Source organism: Nicotiana sylvestris, chromosome 9 (genome assembly GCF_000393655.2).
Source record: "Nicotiana sylvestris chromosome 9, ASM39365v2, whole genome shotgun sequence".
NCBI lineage: Eukaryota > Viridiplantae > Streptophyta > Magnoliopsida > Solanales > Solanaceae > Nicotiana > Nicotiana sylvestris.
The window spans coordinates 43,863,751-43,884,629 of record NC_091065.1 but is presented as its reverse complement, the minus strand read 5'-3'; the positions used below and the strand labels follow the sequence as shown (position 1 = coordinate 43,884,629).

The 20,879-nt window shown below is 32.6% G+C and overlaps 2 protein-coding genes and 1 long non-coding RNA gene across 3 annotated transcripts; all 3 read left to right on the top strand.

The window, feature by feature from the left end:
- The first annotated feature begins 4,283 nt into the window (after nt 1–4,283).
- Nucleotides 4,284–6,412, top strand: LOC104213397 (vignain-like). Its single transcript, XM_009762899.2, has 2 exons — nt 4,284–4,770; nt 5,544–6,412. Exons 1-2 carry the CDS (start codon nt 4,338–4,340, stop codon nt 6,143–6,145), a joined length of 1,035 nt encoding a protein of 344 aa, XP_009761201.1. The 5' UTR covers nt 4,284–4,337; the 3' UTR covers nt 6,146–6,412.
- Nucleotides 6,413–9,093: 2,681 nt separating this feature from the next.
- Nucleotides 9,094–9,975, top strand: LOC104213393 (uncharacterized). Its single transcript, XR_707623.2, has 2 exons — nt 9,094–9,376; nt 9,759–9,975. It is a non-coding gene; the product is annotated as an uncharacterized lncRNA (long non-coding RNA).
- A 7,159-nt stretch (nt 9,976–17,134) lies between these two features.
- Nucleotides 17,135–18,728, top strand: LOC138877511 (uncharacterized). The gene is made up of 3 exons (XM_070157123.1): nt 17,135–17,190; nt 17,439–18,183; nt 18,267–18,728. The coding sequence occupies exons 1-3, from the start codon at nt 17,135–17,137 to the stop codon at nt 18,726–18,728; spliced, it is 1,263 nt and encodes a 420-aa protein (XP_070013224.1).
- Nucleotides 18,729–20,879: the final 2,151 nt, after the last annotated feature.

The following is a 20,879-nucleotide window of genomic DNA, read 5'->3' as shown; positions in this document are numbered from 1 at the left end:
ATCCTTAGAGTCTCAAATGAAAATACTGAAAACCAATACAGCTCAAGGAAATAGAAACACATAGGTTGTTGCGGCGCACAACCCGATTCCACCGTACAATACATGATGCTCCCTTATTTCGTCGTAACAATATCAATATATATATATATATATATATATATATGCATAACTCGATCCCACCATATATCAATATCAGTATCATAATTCACCTTTATTTCACCGTATCAATCCATCCTTATTCCACCTGTTGCGGCCTGCAACCCGATCTCGCTGTATCAGTACAAATTCATCCTTATTGCACCATATCAATCCACGTTTATTTCACCTATTGCGATGTGCAACCCGATCATACCATATCAGTACCAAATGATCAATGTGTACAATCAAATCAATAATTCAACTCACAAGGATCTCTACGATCAATGAATACGACGCTGAATCAGAAAGGAAACCTTGTAAAACATGGGAATTCACATAAATAATACTACACAGTGAGGCCAGTCCAGTAATTGACAATTAGAAGGTGCAAGTAAGTTAATTTAAGCAAATAACAAGGAATCATGAAACTATGAAAAGATCTAACATTATTAACAGGAGAAAACATTGATTCACATGTAGCAATTAAGCATGGAAGGCATTTAGGGCATATAGCAATTAAGACAGGAAAGGAGATAATTATGGAAAGCGGAAAAATCAGGGAAAACAAGAAGTTCGGCGGGGTATAAGCACTCGTCACATCGCATATACGCTGTAACACATGAAAATCACATAGCACATAATCCGAGGGTCCCTAATTCCCTCAAGTCAAGGTTAGACTCAACACTTACCTCGCTCCAAAGATCACTCAAAGCTCAACCACAACTTTGCCTTTCAAACAAGCCTTCGAACCAATAATATCTAGCAAATTGCCAACCAAACGATTCAAAATAAGCCTTAGGAATTACCCACGATTGCAAAAAGATTCAATTTAGGTCATTATTGAAAAAGTCAACTTCGGGGCCCATTTGGTCCAAACCTAAAATTCGGACCAAAACTCGATTACCCATTCACCCCCGAGTTTGGTTATGTAATTTATTTTGGAATCCGACCTCAATTTGAGGTCAAAATCCCAATTTTACAAAAATTCCTAATTCTACCCAAACCCCCAATTTTTACCATGAAAATACTAGATTTTAGGTTGAAATCTTAGGAAATGTAATGAAAGATTGAAAGAAAATAGATTAGAAACACTCACCGATGATTTGGGGAAGAAGGGTTCTTGGGAAAATCGCCTCTAGGGTTTTCTTCTTTTGAAAATTTGAAGAATGAGAGAAAATCTCGTTTTTCAGCCATTATACCAGTTGCAGGTGTCGCAAATTGCGACCTGGGTTGCAATTATGAACCCCGCAAATGCGAGTTTTTCTTCGCAAGTGTGAAGTCTCACAATTCCTGCTATCATCGCAATTGCGATGACTTGTTCGCAATTGCGAACAGTGCCCTCATCGCAATTGCAACCAAATGATCACAAATGCGAACTTAGTGCTGACCCAACCCTCTTCGCAAATACGAAGGATTTGTCGCAAATGCGAATCAGACAGAGGTTGCAAATGCGAGACATAGGTTGCAAATGCGAAGCCTGACCTTGTATTTGTGAGGTCTGAGGCCTGCACCAGAACTGAAGCACACTAGCAATGTTTCTAAGTCCAAATTCACTCCGTAGTCTATACGAAACTCACCCGAGCTCACGGGGCTCCAAACCAAACATTCACACAAGTCCAAAAACATCATACGAACGTGCTCACACGATTAAATCGCCAAAACAATACCTAGAGCTACGAATTGAACACCAAATCAAATAAAATTTTGAAGAAAACTTTGAAACTTCTATTTTAACAACCGGACGGCCGAACCACGTCAAACCAACCTCGTTTCTCACAAAACTTGACAGACTAGTCATAAATATAGTAATGGATCTATATCGGGTTTCGGAACTAAAATACGGACTCGTATCAATAAAGTCAAACATTGGTCAAACTTTCAAATTTCAACAAAATGCGATAACTCTAGTTAGGGACCTTCGAATTCGATTCTGGGCATACGCCCAAGTCCCAAATCATGATACTGACTCACCAGGGCGTCAAAACACAGATCCAAGTCTGTTTGCTCAAAATGTTGACCGAAGTCAACTCAAATAGATTTCAAGGAAAAAATTTCATATTTTGATCTGTTTTTAACATAAAAGCTTTCTGAAAAAACTCTTGGACTGTGCACGCAAATCGAAAAGGGCTAAAATGAGGTATTTGAGGCTTCAAAATACACAATTAGGTTCTAAAACATAAGATGACCTATCAGGTCACAAATATTATAGTATGTTTGTTTTGAATATAGATTTTAAGAGCCCGTTTGGACATAATTTTTTTTCAAAACAAATTCACCTTTTTTCGAAATCAATGTTTGTTCATAAAATTTTCAATTTTCACTTGAAGATACATTTTGAAAATTTTCGAAAAGTTGAAAAACTACAAAAAGCTATTTTTCAAACTTTTCACTCAAATCACTCATAAAACTTCAAAAACAACATAAACTGAATTTTATGTTCAAACACAACTCTAAATTTCAAATACCATTTTCACTTGAAATTTTTTTTTTTACCATTTTTTGGGATTTTACAATTTTTATGTCCAAACGCTTACTAAATTAGAATATTGTGGTTTTTTTTGGTTAAAATATTGTATTCTTTATTAGAATATTTTGGTTTGAATTATATATTCTTCATTACACTATTGTAATTTTGGTATATTTGGTTTGGATAATGTATTTTAAATTAGAATATTGTGGTATGTTCGATTTGAATACTACATTTAAAATTAGAATATTGCGGTATGTTCGATTTTAAATATTGTATTCTAAATCAGAATATTGTGAAATGTTCGATTTCAATATTGTATTCTAAATTAGAATATTGTAGTTTGTTTGATTTGAATATTGTATTTTTCATTAGGATGGTATAATGTATTGGTTTGAATAGTATATTTTAGTATTTTATTTTAGTTTAGATATTGTATTCCAAGTTAGAACATTTTCACCTTATTATAGTTTTGCTTTTAATTTAGATGGGAGAGAGGGTATAATCTCAATTCCTTAAAACGTGGGATGATGGAGTGCTTTAAAGGATTTATTAAGTGGGAGTGAGAGATAATTTAGTTCCTTAAAAGGTGAGATTTGTTTAATGTTATATAATGATATTAAAGATTTAAAAAGTAAATAGAGTTTTATAAAGTATGTATACAAGGTAAAATAAATATTTTAAATATATATAAAGTTGACTAATGTTTCAAATGGGTATGCCGCATAGATTTCTTAATTATATGTTTTCAACACGCTCCTTTATGTGTGGGCCTAACTTTTTTTTACGGGTCAAAGCACGTGTTATTTTTCTGCTAATGAGTAGTGGTGCGACTCCAATCTACGACTTTTATCTTCTCTAATACCATGTTACGTTGATTAATGTGTCTAACTGTTTTATCCAAAATTTAAGATATTATAGAGAGCAACACTTTTATTTATATAATTATATTTTAATTAGCTTAGCTTCTCTTATTCATTTTTATTATTATTTGGAGGAGAGCTTTTGTATATATGTTCTTTGGAGACCGCTATCTTTCTTCGGGATATGGTAAGACTTACGGGATATATCGACATCTAAGAGCAATGTTAAAGAGCCACAAGTTTGTTACTCTATTGACTATTGGCGTAGCTCTTCTTCTTCGTCCAATATTTTATCTATAACGTACAGTTTCAATAGTGCAGGTTCTATGAACCTAATAATTAGGGCAAATGACAACTTATGTTACCGTGTTCTAAATTAATAATTTATATATAATTTAATAAATATTTTAAGATAAATATAAAATTTGGACAAAAATTACTAGGTTGGACCGAACCCATCAGACCTATGCTAGCTCCGCCCCTGATTCTAGCTACTTACATGCATTCATCGATCGTGTAATTTAAATGAGCTCATTACGTAAAAATAAATTTTTACGCAACAGTGAGTAAAAGTTATATGGAATACTTATACACCTCAAACTTAATTAGAACAATAACATTCACAGTAGGAATGGCAATCATGTGATAGTCCCTTTTACGTTTTTTCAACCTAGCTAGGAGTATTTCATCCACTCCTCAAAGCCACCATGCGAATTACATGAACAAAAACAAATAGAAGCTACCTTTAAAAAATTGTTACGTATACGGAGAACAATCATCTCAGCAACATACCAATACTTGAATAATGTTTTAATGCAAAAAAAATTGATAATTGAACAGACATTTCGCAGAAAAACTCAACTTTAGCAATGAAAAATGCTTACTTGAACTTTGTGCTTTTTTTCACCTTATGGTGGCTCACAAATGCAAGTGTTGAACTGCACAAGAAGAAGAATCACGGCTCAAATCCTATGCTGAAGAGGTACCAAGATTGGCTACAACGACATAGTCGAAAATATGGAAGTAAAGATGAATGGAATATGCGATTTGGGATTTATCAATCCAATGTTCAATTTATTGACTTCTTCAATTCCCTCAACCTTTCTTACAACCTCACTGACAATGCTTTTGCAGACATGACAAACTTGGAGTTTAAATCTAAGTATTCAGGTTACAAGAAACATACACATAATTCTAAGAAAGCAGCACCAAATATCACGTGCGCCGGCTCTAAATTGCCAGTTAGTCTCGACTGGAGAAAGAGTGGAGTTGTCACACGAGTCAAGGATCAAAAGAATTGTGGTATGTTACAAGCCTTTAATTTCTCTTCTCCTTTTTACCAACTCTTTGTTCTAGTTTAGATCTCACATAAGATAATATTAGATTATTTCCTATTAATGTTTTAGTTAAATTCTACACATTTATGGTACCAAAAATATCTATACTACAATTAGATTACTTACAAGATCGTTGCATTAGGTACCACTCAAGATATCGAAGGCCCCAATGTTGCTACTATTAGATATAATAATACTATGTAATTTATACAATTATAGTTTTAAATTGTACATTTTTATTTTTGAAATTTGATTGAGGTTATTCAAATAAGAGAACAAATTATAGTAAGTTCTATCTCTTACCACTTAATGCATTTATTATCTCCCTATTGGTTATTTGATTTTTTCTCCTCTACATAGATTCTTTTTTTTTTTTTTTCAAAACGATTTGCCCCAATAAGCTATATTAATGAATTGCAAATAAAATACATATGAACTATAAATATATATGATTTCCACAATTTTATTTTTCACCTAAAAAAACTAAAAGAATGAACTATAAACAAAAATACATATGAATTTCCATTGAATAAGTTAAGTCATCTTATTTAAATTTAGCTTTAGGCCACCAATTTTGTTGAGCCATCCGCATGATAAGGTAATTACGGGCAAATCTTTATAATAAATATCAATCAGTAACCTAATAAAATAATAATTAATCTGCTATAATCTATTAATCCTGTATAAAAAAAGTCATAGTGTCAATGTACATAACTAGGTCCATGTTTCCGACTGCAGGAAGTTGTTGGGCGTTCTCTGCAGTAGCAGCAGTTGAAGGCATCAACAAGATTAAAACAGGAAAATTAGTGTCACTATCAGAACAAGAACTAGTGGACTGTGATGTTAACTCAGATAACCAAGGATGTAACGGAGGATTTATGGAAAAGGCTTTTTCTTTCATTAAGAAAAACGGTGGCATTACAACTGAAAAAAATTATCCTTACGTAGGAAAAGATCAGAAATGCAACACTACCAAAGCAAAACAACACGCAGTTACAATAAGTGGCTATGAAATGGTAGCCAAAAATGAGGAATCTCTTCAAGCTGCAGTTACCAAACAACCTATATCAGTGGCTATTGATGCAAGTGGCTATGATTTTCAACTTTATGCTGGAGGGGTTTACTCTGGTTTTTGCGGAAATAGCCTAAATCATGGAGTGACACTAATTGGCTATGGTGTAGATGATGGTGAGAAATATTGGCTAGTTAAGAATTCATGGGGTACTATGTGGGGTGAAGATGGTTACATCAAAATAAAGAGGGGGTCAAATGACAAAAAGGGAATGTGTGGTATTGCTATGCAAGCTAGCTACCCTCTTAAGGAGGAGGAGGAGTCTTGAACCATTAATTTGCAAAAGAAGCCACATGCCCTTCTAAATTAGGCCATATCAGTAATAGGTCTATTGTGGTTACATTTGTTTCTTTCAATAAAAGATTATGAAGAACTGCTATCACTTGTGTGGGTTACAATAGAGAAGCTAGTATAAGGACATGATCAAAATGAAACATAGGTCAGTAATTGTGACTAGAACTGTAAAACCATACAAGGTTGTATCTAATTGATTAATGAAAAATCTATGACCAGCAAGAAATCCAATTTTCTTCTTTTTTCTAGTTTTTCTTTGCTCTTATTTGAGATTCCTGAACAGAGCCGTGATGCGGGTACAGAATGGGAAATCAAAATTACTATTAGAAAAAAAAAAAAATCTCTGCCTTTTTCTTTGTTTCACCTTTAAATGTGCACCCTTGGTATTAATCATTTTATTCACACCCTTAAGTTTAACTATTAAAAGTTGGATTCCGTTAGTGTTGGACTTAAACCAACCACAAGCTTATGGGACTATGACTGTCTAAAATTTTACACTCTAGTCATTGGATTTGAGTTGTCTTTAACAACTTTTACACAAGATTCTTGACTAAAATAAAAGTTTTTCCAAGTTTATATATATATTTTTTCCTTTGTGCTTTATAATAATTACAGTGGATACCTCATAGTTGTTCAAAAATTACAGTAGTACAAATTAAGTAAGAAAAAACAGATCTTTAACAAAATAAAAATAGAGCATGCGATGATTTTAAAAGAAAATAACACACAAAAAAGTAATCCTCTCGTTCTTTCTAATATCTAGCTCTTTCAAACACTTATTTTTATCAGCCTAGTTTTTATTTCTTTTGCGATTCTTTTATTGACTACCTAAATTCCAAAATCTATATGTTATTGTCGTTTAGGAGAAATAATGAAACTGTTGTGTTAAAATGGTCCAAAGATATCTTTAACATGGTGTGATACTGTCCGCTTTTGACCAAGTCCGTACGATTTTTTCAAAAGGCTTCACACCATTAAGAGATCCCTACATTTGTTCGCACACCCAACAATATATCTCCCCTTTGAACTAAGTTCCATGTGGCTACTACCACGATTTTGATAGATTATAATAAGCAGCGGAAGCAATCCCAGTATCAAAATCACATGTAATCTAGATAACTAGTATAAACGGAATTTCACGGGTTACCTCTTGAAGCGTGAACAAAGCTCCTTTATCACGTGAGCCTCCAATTCCACAACAATTCGATGAATTCTCCACCACCCCCACGTTCACGATCTCTGAACGTACCCAAATAATACCCGAAATAGTAATTTCGTGTGGGCAAAATTTTCTAGGAAAAAGACTGAAAAATTCGGCCACTCTTGTTCTTTTCCTATATGTGGAAAACTTTATGTATTTATAGCACAAGTTTTATGGGTTAAAGCTCTTTTCCAAAACCTGTTGGGTTTTCTTTTCCACCAGAAAAAAATTCCTTTATTTCCTATTATTTAGGCACAGTAGGGACAACATAATTTAATTAACAAAGCTCCAATTATGGGATTAATTTCTAATTTTCGAAATTAATATCCTCATAATTAATTATGAATTATTCCACTAAAAATCCGTAATTGCATTCCTTATTCAATTTCGAAATTCATACATTAAATCTTATTTAACTCCCCATGTTAAGATTCAAATATTAATCAATTAAATTAAATTACTGACGATTTAATTTATTGATTATTTCCTTTAGACTTTCGCTTAATTATTTCATGTGCCGGATACAAAATTCACCGGCCTGGTTTATATATGAAAACTTATAAGTTTTCATAAAGGTGCATCATTAATCTCTAAACCGGGACATGGATTCCATCAACTAACTATTACTTTGTCAATGTACATTATTATTATCCAATTTACGAGGCATATTAACCCACGAAAGAATCTCGCCTTTTAATAAATCAAAATAATAATAATAATAATTTACACAACTAATAATAATTATATCAAGATTAAGAGTATAACTACATTTAATGACTAAAGAGTTTATTTTATTAAGTAAGTATAAAATACTTATCTCTACCTGGTCCGTTCAATACATACAAAATTTACTAGCACAAGAAGTTGGAATTAAACCATTCACATAATTAAGATAAATTATATTTAGTCTTGTGCTACAATCATCCATAATGGTTTGTCCAATTCCATTATTAGATCGTGAACTCAAACTTTATACTTATAAGAACCGATGATTTAATTAATCTTCCGTGTATAAGCTAAACTCTATACACTAAATCATCTACTATATAAGTAAATGACACAGACTAATATATGATCTATTTAAAACTTTATTAAAATTGAATAAACAATTATTCCATAATAAATACTATATCTAAACCAAACTCATGGTTAATAGTTTATATCCCAACAGATTCACGGGTCTCTTTTCGAGATTTTTGTGTGTGCACTGCTCCGCACTATTTCTTTGCCATCTCCATACTCGTTCTTCCGAACCTGGGCTTTTCTTTGTCATCTCCATACTAGCTCGTCCTGCCGAACCTGAGCTCTAATACCAGTTGTGTTAAAACGATCCAAAAATACTCTTAACATGGTGTGATATTGTTCACTTTGGGCCAAGTCCGCATGATTTTTTTCACACCATTAAGAGATCCCTACACCTAATATGTAAGCTCACAATCTTTTCCGGTATTAATATGGCACTTTATTCACACGCCCAACAAAAATAAAATTAAAATAACGTCATACTCATGTTAGCATGTACTCTGTCTTCACTTTGCTCGTAACGGTTACAAAAGCAAAATAACACATGTAACATGCATTTACAAAGGTCTTACTCCCAACAACTACCTATAAATTTTTACACTCACTATCATTAATTTTGTTTTCCTCTCTAAATTACAATCATTAAATACTAGATTGTGTGACTTCCTATATAAAGTGAAGTGATGTTTCTTCTTTTTACACAACAAAGAAAAAACACAAGAGTGAAGAGAAATTGAGAAAAAATGATGTCCAAGATGTTGAAAGAAGCAGTAATTCTCATGGTAATCACAACAATTGTGGTTTCTTTGGTTTCAGCACAAGATGATCCATATCATAAGTGTGTTGATGAATGTTACTCAACATGTTTTGCTGACATTGCTGGCTGCTATGAATACTGTAAACAAGATTGTAAACATCCCAATTTTTCTGCATCCAAATTTCATCAATGCTCTGTCGATGCTTGTCTCAAGCTTAAAGGAGGTCTCTCTTTAATTTTCTCTCCCCCTCTTTTAATTTTATCTGTCTTTCTCTATCTATCTATCTATCTCTATATTTCTCACTCATACAGTGGCGGAGCTAGGGGACGAAAGGGGTTCATCTGAACACCCTTCGTCGAAAAATTACACTGAGTATATAAGGTTAAAGAAAAATTTACGTATATGAGATGTTGAATTCTCTTTACTTCTCCGCATATTTAAACTTTTTTTTTTCAAACCCCCTTAATAAACTCATGTCTCCGCCACTGTTCACACCTCATTCGCTCTAACTTTGGAATTATGATTTTGGGTTCTAATATTAAGCTTATTATGCTTTAACTTAATTATCTTTGTGCTACTATTAACAAGAATTCTTTATATGACAGATAAGAAGTTGATGGAGGTTTGCCTTAACGAATGTAGGAAGAACACTGACAAAGTCAAAGGTTGAGAAGTACCTGTGAAGCTAGATTTATATAGCTGACCACCAAGATGAGAAAAACTTGTAATAAGATCCTTTGATGTAACAGAAAAGGATGTTTGCGTTCCTAGTAAAGGTTCTACCTTTTAAAATAGTGATTGTCTACATTTACTTTGTGTTTCTTATTTATCTGTTTGTCTTCTTTTGCTTTAGTAGAGTAAATTAAACTTAACTCCCTTAATTTTTTAATTTGGGAAACAACAACTCCTTCACTTTTAGAATGGGAAAGTAAACCCCTTTAGTTTTGAATCAATGACAAAATGAATAGGTCATTGCATGTGTTCCAAACTTTAAAAATGACCTTTAATTATGATGGACTATTATGATTATACCTTTTTCTTGATGATTAAAAAAATTACCTAGAAACACCCGAAAATATTGTGTAGAAAATAATTTCATCTAACGACCCTAAAATTTGAGATAAGGAAATAATCCCTCATTCATCTTTTACTTGAAATAAAAATTTAACAAAACTCCTTTTGATTAGCATTGGTTTTTAAAGCTTGAAATTTAGCATATTACTTATAAAATGTATTAACCTTATAAATTTTATACAATTCTACTCCTTAATTATTGATTACTGAAAAAATAATTTTATAATTTATTCATATTAATTAAGCCTTATCTCCTGACTTTTTGAAGATCCAGTTATTAGCCTTATTTTTTTTTTAAAAGATTAATATGTCTGAATCTGAATATCAAGATGTGTATTAAGATTAAGACATTTGAATCTGAAGATACATCTGATTAAGATGTGCATTAAGATATGAATACTAAATGATTAGGATTTGTTTGTTTTTTAACATCTGAATGTATAAAATTTATCTTAATTTAAATATTAATAAACATAAAATTCAAATAGAATACTAATTAATCTAATATTCTATAAATAGAATATATATATATATATATATATATATATATATATATATATATATATATATATATTATAAAAATATGGTAGTTGCTGGTGGTGATAGCTAACGGTGGCGCTTGTGAATGCCGACTAGAGGCGGGGTGGTTGGTGGTAGTTTTGGTTGATGGTGGTGGTTCACGGTAGTAGCTAGTGGTGCTTAGTAGAGGTGGCGATTATAATTGAGGATGGTGGCGGTGGGTGGTGATAGTTAATAATGATGGGTGGTTGTGATAGTTGTGATTAGGGGTGTACATAGGTCGAGTTGGTTCGAATTTTATAATTACCAAACCAAACCAATTGTGTCGGGTTATTAAATCTAAAGGTCAAACCAAACCAATAAAACTCGAGTTTTCACTCTCGGGTTTTCTCGAATTTTCGAGTTATTCGGGGTTTTTTGGGATTTTTATGGTAAAATCTTTGTAGAACAAAACATATAAAATTGTGCTCAAAATATTTCTTTAATCCTAGTAAGATATAACTATATAAAGTATTTTTCAAAAAAATAATACAAAATATGATATATGTCATGGCATTATCCTAAAATATTCAACAATAAAGACAATAAAATTATGTAATATAAATATTGCTAATTAAAAAGCCATAATAAAAATAAACATAATCTAAAAGTACTAAGTCATGCTAAAATAAGTAGACTAATAAGGGAGTATTAATTACATGATTAAACGCTAAAGAAAAAAAAATAAAAATAGGTTATGCTTTTTTATCTAAATTATTGCAAAATAAAAAATAGATATTCAATACATTCTCGTTCGTAGTATTGAATTGAATGTTTTTTGTTAGCATTACTATTGATTTGATTTTGGTTTGGGCTTTTGTTAGCACTATTTAATTTACTAATGTTAATGGCTATAAAAATTATTGGAACATTCAAAAGTTCTAAGTCCAACCTTGAAATAATACCTCAAAAGATAAAATTATGAAATCTTTTAAGAAATATTTATAAATTACATCACAATAAATATATTTATATATTAAATATATCTAAAATTTCTATATATGTAATGTCAGGTTGGTTTGGTTTCGGTTTGACTTTCTTTAGTTAAAACCAAACCAAACCAATTATGGTCGGGTTTTTTTTCCAACACCAAACCAAATCAAACCAAACCATAGTCGGGTTTTTTTTCTCGGTTTGACTCGGATTATCGGGTTGGTGCGATTTGTCGGTTTCCTTTGTACACCCCTAGGTGTGATTGAGGAATGTGGTGGTGGGTGGTGGTAGTTTATAATGATGGACAGTACCAGCTATGGTTGTTAATATTGATGGGGGTGGTTAGTTGTGGTAGTTGAAGTGGATGAGTATTGGTTAATATTGATGGGGGTGGTTAGTTGTGGTAGTTGAAGTGGATGAGTATTGGTTGTGATTGAGAATTATGATGCTGGGAGTGGTGGGGATGGTGGGGGGTGGTAGTCGATAACGGGGACGGCTATGATTCATGAGGATGGTGGTTTAGACGTTGAGTATGGTCGTGGCGGTGGCGGTGGTTGAGACGTTGAGTATGGTGGTGGTGGCGGCGGCGACATGGTGATAATTGATAATGGTAGGCGGTGGCGGCAGTTAATTATGAATATGAATAATAACATCTTAATGAAATTAAGCCTCTGTTATAGATCTTAATTATACATGCCTATTCAGACTCATTAAATAATTGTGAAGTAAAAAAATATACATAATAATTAAGATTTACATTTCAAAAACAAATGTATTTAATGTCTGAGATCTAAATGATTAAGATTTAAATATTCATTAAGTGCAAACAAGTGAGGCAGTGACTATAGCATTTGGCTTTTGACTTTGAGGCCCTCTTTTATCACTCAAAAGATGAAAGCGATATTATTTTCCTAAATCCAAATGTTAAGGGATCGTTAAGTGAAATTTACTCTTTTTTACTACTATATATAAGAGAGTATTTATGTTTATCCAAAATTTAACCGAGGAAGTTTCATACAAAACATATACTCCTTAGATGTTACGTTTGAGGAATTGTTGTCCTTTTACAACAATGCTAATGAAATATTAAGTTGTCCAAATAACAAATTCTAATAATTGTTGTCCTTATGCAATAATACTAATAAAATAATAAGTTGTCCAAATAACAAATTCTAATAATTGTTGTCCTTCTACAACAACACTGTAATAAAATAATAAGTTGTCCAAATAACAAATTCCATTTGATTGGGGCATTTGCATCTATACCCGTTTTTTGTGTCACGTTTTAACTTGTACTCGCTTTGGAAAAAAAATTACAAGTGTACCCGCTTTTTCGCATAACTTCAGCATACGGGGCTGAAGTAGCAAAGGCAATTACGCAAAACTTCAGCATTCTAGTAGCCGGGCCTGAAGTTCAGCTCTAGAGCTGAAGTTTTTATTTTGTAACTGTCGAATTTCAGCTCTAGAGCTGAAGTTTTTGTTTGTAAGCTTCAGCTCTAGAGCTGAAGTTTTTGTGTTGTAACCGGGAAACTTCAGCTCTAGAGCTGAAGTTTTTGTGTTGTAACTGGGAAACTTCAGCTCTAGAGCTGAAGTTTTTGTATTGTAACTGGGAAACTTCAGCTCTAGAGCTGAAGTCTTAGGCAATCACTACTGTTTTTAGTGTTTCACGGTTGATCAACTAGAAAGAAAAGAGAACTAAATAACTTCAAATCTAGAGCTGAAGGTTTTGTTTTGTAACTGTCGAACTTCAGCTCTAGAGCTGAAGTTATTTAGTTCTCTTTTCTTTCTAGTGCTTGTGTGTTCCAGTTCTTTTCTTTCTTCTTCAGCTTCTGCTTTTTTGTCTTTCATTTTGTAATTTTAAACTCCATCTATTTCTTGCTTACTGAATTATTAATACTCTTGAATTCAAATTTTATTTTAAACAAGTTCCCTTCTAAACCTACCTGATAAAGATAAAGAACTATCAATATACAAGCGTATTCAGCATAAATTCTTATTATGAGTAGAACAACAACTTCAAAGGAATTATATTACAGAATACAGATGTACATTTAAAGTAAACATAAATTGTTTCAATGTGTGCTGAGCACCAAAAATAAATACGTACTACATAAAAGGTAAAAGTTAGAAGGAGGAGGAGAAAGGGGAAGGGGGAGGAGAAAGGGAGCTGAAATTATTTAAAAAGTGGGTACAAGTTAAAAGATTTTAAACAAATGAGTATAGGTTAAATGGGGGCGACCAAATAAGGCGCCCCGCGCAATTTTTACCATTTGATTCGATTAAAAAATACGTCTCCTTATTAGGAATATTGTTCAACTGGCTCTCTATATATAATACTCCTTCTGTTCCAGTTTATGTGAACCTATTTCCTTTTTGGTCCGTTCCAAAAAGAATGAACCCTTTCTAAATTTGGTAACAATTTAGCTTAAAGTTACAACTCTACCCTTAATGAGAAGCTTTTATAACCACACAAATACTCTGAAAGTTGTGGCTTTTATTTTAAAGCCACTGTTTTCAATGTATTTAGACTTTAGCCACTCCTTTTAAAAAACTTATACCTGACTGGACGAAAATACCCTTCTGGTATAACTTATACCTACGCTATCAACACAAGCAGCAGTTACACAAAGATAAGAAGCGAGCAACAGCAGCAGCGGCGATCAACTGAGGACGAACCACCATTTCTCTTCCCGATTTCAAAAATTCAGCAATCTAATCCAAAAAAACAACATAGATAAACAATAAGTTGTAATTTCATGTGTTTCTATCAATTTTTATTTCGCTATAATTATACTTTTTTAGATCTGTATTGATTTGATTATATATTAGATAAGAATTTGATTTTTTTTGAATTTCTCGATTGATAAATTTATAGACACCGCCTCCTATGATAATTCTGTATTCCGGACATAGTGTCTTCATTTTGGAAATTGAATTCAAAAAAATAAGAACACTATGTCCTTAACTTTGATTCTACTGGCCTCATTTTGCAAATTGAATAAAAAAACTTAAGGACAAAATGTCCTTCACTTTGTTGTTGTTCTTCTGTATACAAAGTCCTGTAGCTTGAGTTTCAAATTGTATGTTTTAATTTCTGGTTCAAATGTTAAGGACTGACAGTCCTTAACTCTTAAATACATGTTTAAATGTTAAGGACTAGCAGTCCTTAACTTTTAATTCCATGTTTAAATGTTAAAGGACAGGCAGTCCTTAGCTTTTAATTTCTGGTTCAAAAGTTAAGGACTGGTAGTCCTTAACTTTTAATTCCATGTTTAAAACTTAAGGACTGGCAGTCCTTAACTTTTAATTTTAATTCCATGTTTAAATGTTAAAAGACATGCAGTCCTTAGCTTTTAATTTCTGGTTCAAAAGTTAAGGACTGGTAGTCCTTAACTTTTAATTCCATGTTTAAAACTTAAGGACTGGCAGTCCTTAACTTTTAATTTTAATTCCATGTTTAAATGTTAAAGGACAAACAGTCCTTAGCTTTTAATTTCTGGTTCAAAAGTTAAGGACTAGCAATCCTTAAGTTTTAATTCCATGTTTAAATGTTAAGGACTGACAGTCCTTAACTTTAATTACATGTTTAAATATTAAAGGACAGACAGTCCTTAGCTTTTCATTTCTTGTTCAAAAGTTAAGGACTGACAGTCCTTAACTTTTAATTCCATGTTTAAATGTTAAAGGACAGACAGTCCTTAGCTTTTAATTTCTGGTTCAAAAGTTAAGGACTAGCAATCCTTAAGTTTTAATTCCATGTTTAAATGTTAAGGACTGACAGTCCTTAACTTTAATTACATGTTTAAATATTAAAGGATAGACAGTCCTTAGCTTTTCATTTCTTGTTCAAAAGTTAAGGACTGACAGTCCTTAACTTTTAATTCCATGTTTAAATGTTAAAGGACAGACAGTCCTTAGCTTTTAATTTCTGGTTCAAAAGTTAAGGACTAGCAATCCTTAAGTTTTAATTCCATGTTTAAATGTTAAGGACTGACAGTCCTTAACTTTAATTACATGTTTAAATATTAAAGGACAGACAGTCCTTAGCTTTTCATTTCTTGTTCAAAAGTTAAGGACTGACAGTCCTTAACTTTTAATTCCATGTTTAAATGTTAAAGGACAGACAATCCTTAGCTTTTAATTTTTGGTTCAAAAGTTAAGGACTGGCAGTCCTTAACTTTAATTACATGTTTAAATGTTAAGGACATACAGTCCTTATCTTGGTCTTGCACTTACAGTACACCTGTTCTTAATTCTACAAGGATTGCTTTATAACGTATGTCCTTTGTTTCCTATTCTCTTGACTTGTAGGATGGAAACAATATGCATAATAGTTGCTTTTAATGGTAGATGGACTGAAGACTATAAATATCTTGATCATCAAACAAAGCTTTTCCTAGCACCTGAGTCAATTCAGTTTGAAGATTTCGTTAAACAGATTTTTGAGCTTATTGAATTGGATAGAGAAAAGTTTGAAATAGTGATATGGTTTGATATCAACCTTGGAACAAGCAAAGGAATGCTTGTATCCAAAGATTTAGATCTTCACACATGTATAGAGTTGCTAAAAACTCATTCACTCTTCAAGAGCTGTCGTTTCATAGTTGATATTTCGGAAAGAGTTTTTGCATCAACAAGCAATGAACATGCCAACACAAAAACTCAACATGACAATCAAGAGCGATGCCAACAGATAGTTGAAGTAGATATGGTTGAAGCTCAACCATTAAATGAAGAGGTGCATCAAACATTTGATTCTATTCAAGTAGAAGGACAAAGCATTATAGAGATTGACAACGAACAAGCTTTGGGTATTCAAGTCTTAGAGAGTGCACCGGTAATCGAAGTAGTTGCTGACAAAACCTGCACTCAAATAACTAAACGAAGATCAAATTTGAAACAAAAAGAATCCCCAACTACGATATTAAGAGAAAATGCTTCTTTGGATCAAATAAAAGTCGGATCAGTATTTGACAAGAAGAAGAGCATAATTAATTGTTTTTCTAATGTAGCAATCAAAGGACATTTTGAATTCAAAGTTGTTAGATCAAGCTCAACAAGATATTCGTTGACATGCAATGATGATAGGTGTCGTTTGTGTGTGCGTGCTTTCAGAATTAAAGACTCAACATTATTCAAGATAGTAAAGCTTGAGAAAAAGCATGACTGCTCTATTAACACTAGGAAAGCAGATCAAAGGCATGCTACTTCAAAGTTGATTAGTGGTTACATTATCGATAATCTTCGGGACCCAAGATTTGAAGTTACACCAGCTTTTGTCATGGCATAGAAGCAAAAATTGCATGGACTAGACATTGGATATCACAAGGCGTGGCGTGCTATTCAACATGCTTCCGCTTTAATAAGAGGAAGTCCCGAAGAAAATTATGAATTATTGTGTTCATACTTGTATATGATGACAAGTAAAAACCCGGGAACTTATACTAACATAAAGATAGACGACAACAACAGGTAAACAATTTAGGACATGCTGTCTTTAGCCTTGTTAACTTTTGAGTTATAACCAGAAGTTGAGGACTGCCTATCCTTAAGTTTTGAACTTGTAATTAAAAGTTAAGGACTTCCAGTCCTTAAGTTTTGAACTTTGAAATAAAAGTTAAGGACAACATGTCCTTAACTTTATAACTTGTAAATGTAAGTTAAGGACTGACTGTCCTAAACTTCGGGTATTTTAACCTTGTTTTATATTGTATTTTCAGGTTTCTTTATATGTTTTACGCATATGGATCATCGATAGCTGGTTGGAATCATTGTAGACCAGTGATTGCTATTGATGCGACTTTTTTGAAGTCAAAATATCGTGGTGTTTTAATGATTTCAGTTTCAAAAGATGCAAATAACCAAATTTTCCCATTAGCCTTTGGAATAGCAGAATCTGAAAACAACAATTCCTATGAGTGGTACTTTAGTCAGCTTCGCAATGCAATTGGGAGCCGTGAGAATTTGATTTTTTTATCAGACAGGCATCAAGCTATTGCAAATGGCATTGTAAAGGTATATCCTGAAAGCCATCATGGGATTTGCATCTATCATTTGGAGCAGAACCTAAAGCGAAGAAAGGTGAAAAGTGAGGTCATAAAACTTTTCCAAAGTGCTGCAAGAGTATACAAGCGTAAAGAATTTGACATATACATGTCAGATATTGCAAATGTAGATAAGAAAACTTATGACTACTTGATGGAAGAACCACCGGAAAGATGGGCACGTTCTTGTAGTCCACAACGAATATATGACATGCTCACAACAAACATAGTTGAGTCGATGAATTCAGTGCTATTAGAAGCAAGGGAGCTGCCTATACTAAGAATGATGGATTTCATTCAAGTGAAGCTACAACATTGGTTTTATGAAAGAAGAAATAAAGCAGAAGGAACATTTTATGATGTTTCTTGTTGGGTAGAGGAGGAATTGAAGAACAGAATAGATTTAGCATTTACTTTGAACGTAAGTATTATGTTTTATGTTTATATTATGATTTTGACATTTTTTAACATAATGTACTCACTTATAATTTTTCAACATTGAAGGTCTTCCCTGTTGATTCATGGCGTTCTAGAGTTGAAGAAGAAGGAATAACTTTCTTGGTGGACTTAAACAAAAGAACATGTGATTGTTTTCAATTTCAACTTGATGAATTACCATGCATACATGCAATTGCAGCTATCGAGAAGAGAAACATCAAGAAGTCTGACTTTTGTTCGCACTGGTACTTAAAGGAATCTTGGTTGAAGATATATGAAAGACAAATACATCCTGTAGGACATACTGATTCATGGATTGTACCAGAGAGTGTTAAGTCACAAATTGTTAAACCTCCAGATTTCAAAGTGCCACCAGGTAGAAGGCAAAAGAAAAGGCATATTCCTGCTACCGAGCCATCAAAAATAACATTCAAATGTGGTCGTTGCAGAAGAATTGGTCATAATAGAACAACTTGTATATATTCTCCGGCACTCCATCCATTTTCAAGAAAGCATAGAGAAGAGTAGAAATATACACTTATGTTTATCGACTCTTTTAAGTTTTTGCTATAGATTGTATTCATTATTATTCTAATTTGAGCGGATGCCTAGATTTTCAATATTTATATCTTGTTACGTTCTTTTAATTTCTTTTGAGTTCAACAATTAAAAGTTATTAATAGGAGTCAGTAAGTTCAACTTGCAATTTTGAAAACGTAATGACTGTCTGTCCTTAACTTTGAATTTCAAGTTCAAAAGTTAAGGACATGAGGTCCTTAAGTTATAGTCTCATGTTAAAAACTTAAGGACTGTCTGTCCTTAACTTTGAATTTTAAGTTCAAACGTTAAGGACATGAGGTCCTTAAGTTATAGTCCCATATTAAAAACGTAATGACTGTCTGTCCTTAACTTTGAATTTCAAGTTCAAAAGTTAAGGACATGAGGTCCTTAAGTTATAGTCCCATGTTAAAAACTTAAGGACTGTCTATCCTTAACTTTGAATTTCAAGTTAAAAAGTTAAGGATATGATGTCCTTAAGTTATAGTCCCATGTTAAAAACTTGAGGACTGTTTGTCATTAACTACAGGAGTCCTTAAGTTTGAAATACAAGTTAAAAACTTAAGGACTGTCTGTCCTTAACTTTAAATTTTAAGTTCAAACGTTAAGGACATGAGGTCCTTAAGTTATAGTCCCATGTTAAAAACTTGAGGACTGTCTGTCCTTAACTTTGAATTTTAAGTTCAAACGTTAAGGACATGAGGTCCTTAAGTTATAGTCCCATGTTAAAAACTTGAGGACTGTTTGTCATTAACTACAGGAGTCCTTAAGTTTGAAATACAAGTTCAAAAATTAAGGACATGAGGTCCTTAAGTTATAGTCCCATGTTCAAAACTTAAGGACTGTCGGTCCTTAACTTTGAATTTCAAGTTCAAAAGTTAAGGACATTTGGTCCTTAACTTTGAATTTGAAGTTCACTTACACTTAGTCATGAACAAATACTAACAAACTCAATGGACAAATCAACAGTTGAGAGAAACAACGAAATAAATAACAAAATGCCTTGACATAACTTTTGAAATTGTAATTTTGCATAGCTGTTACAAAAAATTACGCTATGCCAACAAAACAAAATATAAGTGCCTTTTCACAAATTTACAGAATATTTCAGAACTATCCTAAACTGGCATAATTCAGATGTCACCTTTACAGCAATTTTATACAAAAATAACACCACAATTTCTTTACAACTCCTTTGGACAGAATGTTTCATTTTCACTCTCATAATCATCACCAACATTTTCTGGTGGAGTATCATAACCAGAATTTCTTTTCCATTCACCATGTGCCCAAAGATTTGCAGCAAGTTCTTTTCGAAAGTCTTTTTATGTCTTCGGGTTGGAATTGCTGCACGTCCTTTCCAATCATCAGCAACTCGGCAAATTTGATCAGGAATGCACCACAATCAGTCCTAAGAGAAATGTAAGATATGCAGTGAATTAAACAATAAATCTTAAGTACATATAAATAATATAACAAATAATAACACGTACGATCCAGTTTGGTGTGGTGATCTTTGCCACTGTATATCAAATTTGTTGAAGACATTCCCAAAAGACTTGTGATTTTTGTCAAACTGTGAGAACTTTAGCAAATGGGGGATCATGCGTGCATACATTTGCATGTAGTTCATTCCTGCTTCATATGGCTCACTGTATATGGAATCATATACATCAATCTTTTTTTGATTAAAGTCCAATACTCCCAACAAAAAGTGTGTCACAACTTCATCATCTTCTGAAGGAAGCCGACATGGAAAAAAGATTTTGTCAACCTCAGTCCATGCAATTCCACATCTACGGCTGTCCCCCCACACATATGGTGTCGGAAATAACTGATTATCACCAGCACACCAAAACTCATCACTGGCATCTTCACTGAAATCTTTATACACAAGTGCCATATAATTATCAAAAAGAACATCAGTAGTTGTGCATCGAAAAGGATGATCGCGAGGGTGGTAGCATTCCTTCTTTCTCAGATAATAGAGAGCAATGTCAATATGCTTCATAAAAAGGCAAAAAATAAAACAAATCAATAACAAATCAGTCATAAAATAATGAAAAAATGATAAATTAATAATAGAAAAAATAAATGCCTTGTGAATTATCTAACCTTATC